This window comes from Euleptes europaea, chromosome 12, assembly GCF_029931775.1.
Source record: "Euleptes europaea isolate rEulEur1 chromosome 12, rEulEur1.hap1, whole genome shotgun sequence".
In the NCBI taxonomy this organism is placed as follows: domain Eukaryota; kingdom Metazoa; phylum Chordata; class Lepidosauria; order Squamata; family Sphaerodactylidae; genus Euleptes; species Euleptes europaea.
The window spans coordinates 57,928,493-57,938,099 of record NC_079323.1 but is presented as its reverse complement, the minus strand read 5'-3'; the positions used below and the strand labels follow the sequence as shown (position 1 = coordinate 57,938,099).

General features: G+C 40.9%; 1 protein-coding gene across 1 annotated transcript in view; it reads right to left on the bottom strand.

Moving 5' to 3' along the window:
* Positions 1-1,612: 1,612 nt before the first annotated feature.
* HUNK (hormonally up-regulated Neu-associated kinase) overlaps positions 1,613-9,607 on the bottom strand; it is an 81,011-nt gene continuing 73,016 nt past the window's right edge. Inside the window, exons 8-10 of the mRNA XM_056858329.1 lie at positions 8,775-8,855; positions 3,190-3,367; positions 1,613-2,296 (exon numbers count right to left, since the gene is read on the bottom strand). Of these exons, the coding sequence (XP_056714307.1) occupies positions 1,629-2,296; positions 3,190-3,367; positions 8,775-8,855 (927 nt within the window). The 3' untranslated portion in view covers positions 1,613-1,628. The remainder of the gene's footprint in view (positions 2,297-3,189; positions 3,368-8,774; positions 8,856-9,607) is intronic.

Here is a 9,607-nt window from a genome sequence, read left to right as displayed (position 1 = left end):
AGCTACTGGATGGGGTTGCTCCCATCTTGGATATGCTCATACAGTGGGGCATGTGGCCCACTGATTTCCAAAGATTTCAAGATGGCTGTAGCTAAAGAGCTGCTGATGCTCTTGCCATGCTCCACTTTCTTCCATTGCTAGTCTTGAAGAAATATTTAGAGGTGAGCTAAGATTTGGTCTGTGTTTTCTGAACAAAAGCATCACAGTGGAAAAAACTGTCATATCATGGCCTTTCCTAATGAAGGCATCAAATGATTTAAAAAGCATAATTTTATATCAAGAATCGAATGAAATAATTTTTCTTAATGCTGCATTAACATCTACTTATTATGTATGCTAACAAAAAAGGAAGTCATGTGTCGTTAGTGATAATCATCCACTGTGCCAGACTAATGTTAATAAATCTCAATGACAGAAGCCATGTGCCAGCAGAGTAGAGATAAACCATAGAACAAGCTTTGGTTAAAACCCTGAAAAGTCATAGCAAATGATTTGCACAAAAAAAGCCTATTTTATTATTCATATACTTCTTTTACTATGAAATAGAAAGAGCCGCAGAGTACATAACATGTTTTCCTTCTGCGAAAGATAATCTTCACAGTTTGTAGCACTACCGAATTTTTGATACCAACTGCATTAATGAACCTGCCATTTGCAAATGGCACTGGAGCTTGCAGATGTGTCCATCTGATAGCTCCTCTTAATGCACTGTAGTTTCTCAGCAACACTTTCAAGTATGTCCAATGGCTAAAACAGAGGTTATACACTTTCCCCAAAGACAGTTCCACAGAAATGGTTCAACCATACAAATAAGAGATGATCAAGTTTTTGTTGTTGTTGTTGTTGTCTTTACAGTGTAGCATCTAGAAATCTGGACTATTGTTTTAAGTACCCATGGCTAGTTTTAGGATGAGAAGAGTGTGAGCACAGATTTCTTTATAGCCAAACAGGTTTTGAGATGATAATGTTGTCTCGTTACAGAAATATTTCTTATCAAATGAACATTTTATTTAGAGAAAATATAGATTGTTAGGTAGCTGCCTTTATTATCAGTGTATTGTTCTGAATGTCTATCTTTCATGCTTTTATGTTTCTTCTTCATCCTGGACATGAATTAGGAAAACATGTCTGCCTGAGAAACGTAAATAAACTCATGGTCCTTTCTTATTATTCCTCTCTTTGAGTAATGTGATCAGTGCCCGTGTAACTGAAGCAGAGAAGATAACTATTCAACAATAAGTCCATCTGTCATGGTTTTGGAAACCAAAGGACCACATTAAGAAATTCTATTTTCAGTGTTCAAGTTGATCTTTTAGGCAGAACGTCCTTTTGTTGGCAAGTGCGTAAGCAAAAGACTGTTGGCAAAATGTGTAAGATTACAGCAAAAAAGGATGTACATAGAAAGATCAGAGAGGTCTTTAAAACCCAGTAAGTCTTCACATTCAAACAGTTGTCCTTCCCTCACGTTTCAAAGGCCCGCTGAAATATGTGGCTCTGTGACTTTTTAAACTGAATGTGATAAGAATATACAGAGAGAACCTCCTGATTCCAAGCTTTAACGACTTTTATGGAAAAAGCAAGCCTCAGAAATCAGTGCTACTTAGCATTAGGCTTTTGGAATGGTTACTTCAACACTGGCCATTTATGGGGTCCATTATGTTGAATGAAATTTGTGTTGGGCTCATTTGCTGCAACTGAGGCATTCTTGCTTCCAAAGTTTTCTCAGTGGGTGATCCTACTGACTGGTTCCTTTTCCGCATCATCTGTCCAATACCCATCATTGGGAATCGGCCTCTGCTTTTCACACAGTTAGGGCTCCCCAGGGGATTAGAGGTGTTATTTAGTTGGGTTGGAGACACAGCTTCCTCTCTAAAAGAACTGGTCTTTTCATCATATGTGAAAGATAGTTGAGTGGGGTGAACTGGACTTTTAGTAGGACTGGGAGAAGTGCCTCCAGGCTGGAAGAGTGGAGACAATGTCCTTTCACTGGAGCTTCTGCGACCAAAATTTACTGGTGAGCTTAGCATCCGATACTGGTGAGTGGGAGACAGTTGGTCTATCTGGTCCTCTCTCTCACCAGTTTCAAAAGAATGTACAATGTTCAGAATTAAAGGAGAATCCAAATTCTGATTCCCAGGGCTTGAAGGCTCTTGTTGAGGGGAATCTTGTCGCTTTGAGAGCCTTGGAGTTCTTGGGATAGGCTGTTGAATTTCCAAGTATTCCAAAGAATAAGAGGTGACACAACCTGTCTTGGCTGTTGCTGATTCATGGAAAGGGCTCAGACCACCCGGGGAATCTACAAAACAGTACAAAAAACAAATCAGAGAAAACCTTATGTGAGATAATTTAAGTGTTTTAGATGCAAGGTTAAAACATAGCTAATTAAACAATTGAAAGCTTTCCTGTGCTAAGAAACCATGCAATGGTTTCAGGCTTTGGGACAGTAAAAGCCAAACCCTAACAAACAGGAATATTTCTTCAATTTGTTAAACGTAGGATTAATTCCAAATGTGTCTTTGCCCATCTGTGCCTACATCCTCACTGGATATATTATATGAAACACAAATCTATTATTTCCTATAATCATTACTAAAGTTTATTTTTCTGTCCAAGTTGTCATATACTTTCCCTAAATCTCTTAATCCGCCTTTGAGCCACATGAAGCAGGTTTATACTGATTCATATCTTTGGTCCAACCAGATCAGTTCTGCACTCAGACCTATGGCAGTTCTCCAGGGTCTTTCAAATCACCTACTACCTGATTCCTTTAGCTGGAGATGGTGGGGTCTGAACCTGGGATCTTCTGCATATGTTCTGCATACGTCGACCTATTCTTCCTGCTAATCTTCTGATATTTTTATTTATTCTTATTTAATTGATTATTAAAATTATAACGTACCTTTCCCCACCAAACTCATGCACAGGGTTCCTAGGAAGTCTCTCATCCAAGTATTAACCCGAACCATGCCTGCTCAGCTTCAGCAAACTTGTTGGCTCATGTGCTTGCTACCCATGCCCTGGATCTAAGATTCAAATCTTGTGTCCATTTTTCCACACATAGGAAAAATGAATGACTATTAAATCAATTTAAATCTGTGAGATGTCCTATATTGTGTAATGGTCTTTGTTCTATAACATTCAAGCAAATATATACCACATTAACTGAACAGAGATTACTCCTTCACATACCTTTTTCTGGAGCACTGCCCTGGGAAGCTCTGCGATCACTCAACAGAGCCTTGGCATTTTGTATCTGTGCCATAAGGCTAGATGAAGGCTCTTTGTAGGAAGAAGGGTTTTTGTCAGATTTCTTCAGGAATGGGTGAAGATGCTCTTCTTTTGTTTCTTGCTCTTTGACCTTTTTGTCCTTCAAATTACAACACACATACAAAGAAAAAAGTGGGTTTTATTAGAAGCGCTTTCAGGAAGTTTTAAAATGGCAGAAATAAACACTGCTTTGTTATATTCAAATATAGCAAATACATTCTGTATGAATCATATGCAAGGAATATCTCAGCAATATTATAATGATTTGACTGCCTGTGTAACTATTCAAATAAGGGCCCATTCCTGAAAAATGGGCCCAAAGCCCTTAGGAGGCCGACTACAGCCTCCGCCAGCGCAGGGACCCACACCACTGGCGCCCGGAAGGCGCACGCCGGCGTGAGTGGCTCCAGCACTGGTGTGCAGGGCCGGGCGCCGCTCCCCGACTGCCGCCGCCTCTTCCTGGCCTCTGACCACCGGCACAGGCTGTGGCGGCGAGCCAGGAGGCGTTTCGGCGCCCCAGGAGGCTTTCCCGGTGTGTTCCGGCGCCGGCCGCAGGGCGGGGCCGACATTAGTCAGCCTCCCGAGCACTTTCGGCTCAGGAATGCCCCTTTTAATTTTGGTGAAGATACCCTATGAGGGTTGCACAGGTTTTTGGCGCTGGGCAGAGGTTTCAGAAGTGCCGAAACCTCTTTAGGAGGCAACGCCGCCAGTTTGCCTCCTAAGCCCGGAGCGGGCATTCCTTTCAGGAATGCGCTTTAATTCTTTACCAAATAAACAATTCTACAGAATTGTTTGTTGATGTGCTTCTATTGAAGTAGCAAAAATCCTTCCATAAAAATTTATACCCAAGGAAGATTTCCCAGGTACAGCTGAGCGGATACGCCAAATCTGTCCATTAAAGACACACAGCAATGTTTGGAAACAGGAGTCGAGGCAGGGGTTGCAAGGAGAATACAGGCACTAGCTGTGACCTTCGGGAGAATGCAGTGTGCCACACAGCAAATGTTAAAAACTAACCATTACTACATGGTATCCAAATAATTACATTATGTTTTAGTATTTGTCCAATACCTAAATAAACGATTAAACCAGACTACAATGGTGCATGCATAGGATAGTGTGTTGGATCCAGCGCAGAATTTCTGCTTGTGTTAGAGCTCTTGCACAAGCAGAAATGCAAGAAGGCTCTAGTAACCACTTGCACTAAGTCAAGTGTTATATCTCCAATTGCATTTGCACTTGCATAAGCTCGTGTACAACCAATTTGCAAGTGCCAGGAAGTGAACTTAAGTAGCTTCTTCATTCTCAAAATGGCTCCCAGAGGTACAAGATGGGAGAGGGAGGAGACTATTTCACAAGAAATTGCATGTATATGTAATTGTGTATATGAGCAAACTAGGATGGGAATGGTAGGTGCTGCACAAGATCTTGTAGCATCCCTTTTGCAAGTGGAACTAAAAAGGTGTTTTTCCATTTGCACATCACTGTATCAATTCAATGTATCTAGATTTTTGAAAGTTCTAAGTAAGGGCATTGGTGCAGGAGCACAAAGAGGGTTTACTGCCTCTAAGGACACCTGACCACTGCACAATAACACCTGTGCTGATATGTAGAAGGGTAGGGACATGGGAGATAAATGAACAGTGGGAGGCAGATCTTGGGAGTGAAATTAATTGTAAAAGAGAAAATATTTTCAATACAAGATGGTGCAGAGGAATAGCGTATGTTTGAATATTTCATAAAAACTTAAGATCTCTGTTGGGTTATCTTATGAGAACTGGCCAAGTTGACTCACATTTAGCTCTGATCATTGAGAGAAAGATGCTAGTCTTTACTGGTCAGCAACCCCTAGGAATTGATCCAGTCTTTCAGACTACAAGATATTCATTTCTACTACAACAGTTTCATCAGAACAATACCCCCCCCCCAAAAAAGTACTGTGTATTATGAACAGTCAAATAGTGTATGTAGCACATACACCATGGTCCCTGTACAATCTTTATTGTCTATTCCCATTATACAGACAGGTATCAACCTTACCAAGGCCACTTAAACAATCTTAAACAAGCCAAGATGCTTAAAATAATCCAACACTATGTACCAGAGAGAATTTTCTGTTGCATTTTTTTAGATTAATAAAATTAGACTGAAGAATTTTCAGTAAGGTACAGCAGGACCCCAGGAGATGTCTGCCTGAATCTCCATGGTAACACTGATGCACTTTCATGTATCCTTTACGTTCAGAATAGCTTTTTACAAGTGGATCTCTGCAGCTGCAAGCTAGATTGAAAGTGATGTTTTGTCTGACTGCAATTGCTGAAGAACATCGAGATGTCACTGCCTTAGTCGCATGTCAATATCAAATGAAAGAATCTGACTATCCCATAGAGGTCCTAAAAGTATGCCTCCAGCACCTGCTGGCTTCAGATGCAGGCGTACATTTTATCTAAAGTTCGGCACTAAGGCAGGACCTGATAAAGAATGCAATTAGAACTATTATTGATCACAGTGGTTCTATCTTTGTACCAGCAAAATATCTTAAATCATCCATATTCCTATTAATTAAGCATTTTGTTTTGATGTTACATCTGGCTTGCAACATATCTTGCCTACGTTAACAATGAATACACATGAAAACCTCTAGATATTTCAGATATATAATAATATCTAACTGGCCAGGCAGCCAAAAGAAACATTGCAATTGACCACATTATCACAACAGCAATATTGTGAAATGAATTCTTTCTGCCAGTGCTACAGGTTTTAATATAGCTGTGACTGTCAAGTTAACTTTGCATCAGTGAAACTGCAGGAGCAGATGGGTCTAATAATGAACAAAGAGAGAGAGGAGGGTGCCTGCACTTCAGGATTGGTGGCAGAGGGAAACTATGCCCTTACCCTGTTGCTAAACAACACAGAAACTCAGTTTGACTTCAACAGCATATCTATCGGGTTCTTTCAAGTAGCTACCAAAGCATCTGAGTGTTTCTCACAGTTAATGTCTTTCTCATACTACCTCTATGGGACTGAAAAAGGGGGAATATCCCTCTTAAACCAATAGGAAACTCTGGCCAAGATTTAGATTAATAAATTCATTATGCCAGTTTATACTTAATGCAAATAGTGAAACATCCGAATAATTTTGAGCCCTTTGGCTGTGGAGGGCGGGTTATACATTAAATAAATAATAATAATAATTTGTTGCCTGGTTTACAATCCTTTCCTTAGGATATATCTACACTACCACTTCGAAGTGTACTTGTACATCAGGTGCAGCTCTGAGCTGGATCCAAGCCTGAGGATCTGCATGAAAGTGCTAAATGATTGATTGGGTGAAAATACTCCCTTAGTTTGCACAGCCCTGTTGGACCCCAGGTGTCTTCGTATGTTTCCTGCTTTCCCTCTTCCTACTCCTGTTCACTTGAAATTAAACCAAAAGAGTTTCCATCTAGACATTAGGAAGAATTTTCTAACAGAGAGGTTCCTCAGTGGAACAGGCTTCCTCGGGAGGTGGCAAGTGCTCCTTCCCTGGAGGTTTTTAAGCAGAGGCTAGATGGCCATCTGTCAGCAATGCTGATTCTATGACCTTAGGCAGTTCATGAGAGGGAGGGCATCTTGGCCATATTCTGGCATGGAGTATGGGTCACTGGGTGTGTGTGGGGGAGGTAGTTGTGAATTTCCTGCATTGTGCAGAGGGTTGGGCTAGATGATCCTGGTGGTCCCTTCCAACTCTATGATTCTATGTATACCCCAGAACTGTACATAAGCTCTTCATCGGCTCAGTAAGTGTGAGAAAGGAGTTACTGCAGGACCTTTTTCCACCTGAAGTACTGGTCTAAAAAGCTCCTACTACAGGAGAGTGTGTATGTTCCTTTACAAACTAGTCATTTTTTTTTTGTTTCCTCATTCATAAAAAGAGAATATGCCCTTATTACCAGAGCAATCATTATATTTCCCCTGAAAGACGGATGTGACTCTTGCAGCTTCATATAAATTATTTCTGTGCTATGAGAGGAAGACCTGAGTTTAGTGGTGCCGGGGTTAATGTCTATGTTCATGGAGATACTGAGTGCCATTTCATACACTACAATATCCTACCCATAGATTAGCCTCTGTGAAGGAAAACTGCATGAAGACTGAAATGTGGAAAGATCGTAGGTCAATGGTAGAATGCACAATTTCCATAACAATGTTAGATTCTTAGCATCTCTGGGGATTTGAGATAGCTGGGCTGGAAGAGCACACTGCCTGGGCCCTTAAGCACCTGCTCAGGGCCAATCAGAATAGACAGCACTGGGGTAGACAGTTGGGCTAGAAGGAAGATTCAAATACATATTTAATGTATGAAGTGGAAGGTGATTTTTTTCCCCTTCAATGCTGATTACGTAAGCCAGTTTATGAAATAAATGGGGGTACAGGGATTCTGGTGAGGTTCACTCACTCTGCACTTAATGTGTGTGTCAAGTCCCAGCTGACTTACAGCAACCCCAGCAAGGGGCCTTCAAGACAAGTGAGAAGCAGGGGTGGTTTGCCATTGCCTTCCTCTGCAAAGTCTTCCTTGGTGGTTTCCCATCCCATCCTAGTACCGACCTTGCTTAACTGTCCAGTCCTGTGCAGACTAGAGATTTAAAATAGGTGATATGGAATTAATAATTTTAGTGCCTCTGGGCTGACTGCACATTACAGAGACCTCATGGCTGCAATGAGTATTTTGAATTACAAACGTGCTGGGAGTTCTGTGGTTCTCAGGCAGGTATTCAGGGAGAAGGGGCTTCAGCCTACCCTCAGTGCCATTTTCTTGACCTGAGATGACCCTGGAAAGCTACTATTTGCTCCACTGGGAAACAATGGCTATACATAAGCTTACTAACAGAGCAAATGGGACATTTCATATTGGGGAAATTGGGCAGGGCATGGATGGGGCTGAATGTGTGTCGTAGTCCTGATCCTAATCTGACCTGCCAATGTCTGGGAATTCTCAGTGCCACCATGATCCAAATCCCTTGCGGCTGACACAAATATAATTTGTAAATCAGCACTTTTAGGTACTCAAAAGAGGACAAGAACCTTGAACAATAGATCACTTAACCCAGCAAACTGGCAGTGGGTCTTTTCAGTGCTTTAGGTTCAGAGGTGGATTCTTCCAGCCATGGTATTAATACTGAGACCTTTTAACTGCATTCAATATCAGGTTAATTTAGCTGTTATGATATACAATAGAAGCCCCGTGGCGCAGAGTGGTAAGCTGCAGTACTGCAGTCCAAGCTCTGCTCATGACCTGAGTTCGATCCTTGCCATCAGGTATAACCAGGGCTGGTGCTTTGACACATTTTCGGGTGAGCCATTTGAAACTCTCCCCCCCCCCCCCGCCAGCCATTATTTAAAGTCTTTGGAGCATGGAATGCTTTTTGTATTTTGTCAAATCCAAACATTTATCAGTTTTAATAACAATCAATGGATACACCCAAATTTTACCTAGCTCCAAAGAAGTATAACTGGAGGTTTACCTCATAGGAATCTTTATTTGATTTGTATTTTTCTATCTGACATAGTTGGTTCACGTACACATTATCAGGAATATCTGCCTTCTGGAAAGATAAAAAAATAAATGTGAGATTTATATGGGAAAATCACAACACAACTGAGTTAAAATAGTCACTGAAAAGGATCAAATTATGGCTTCCATATTATATAGGTGAACTGCTTTGCCAGTTTAGGCCAATAAATATTATACATATTTCCCTTCAGAAATTATTGCTGATAAATCACACAATATAATAATATTTCCCCCCAAATAAAACTGTATCTTGAGAAACTGTATAATGGGTGTTGTCATTCTCTAAATAAACCCCCTTCAAAAAAAGAGAAACTAATTATATGCAAAAAAATGGAAAAAGAAACATGGAATATGGCACCTTAAAATCATTCAAATAGACAATTTCCTTGATGTTTAAAATTGCAAGGCCACCTAAGGAACAGAGAGTTTACAAAAAAACTTCCTCATTCATTTTAGCTCTAACTGTATTAAAAAAAAAACATCCAGAATTTTCTAGACTAAGGTAGTTTACACACAAAGAAGTGCTTGTGTTGTTTCCCCACTGCTGGCGAGGCTGCAGATAGAGCACAGCGCCCATGCGGCTTCCACATGGCAGGTTCCCCTGCAGTTTCCCATCTCTGGTCCTCCAACAACGGCCACCCCTCTCCCCACAGCTACTGGAGCTTTTGCAATTAAAAAAATCGGAACTAGAATATTGTTATATTGACACATCGTTGTAACAAGTTACAGGTTCTCTGAATTCTCCGCTTCTAGCCCCTCCTATGAGAAGATATGGCTAGAGAC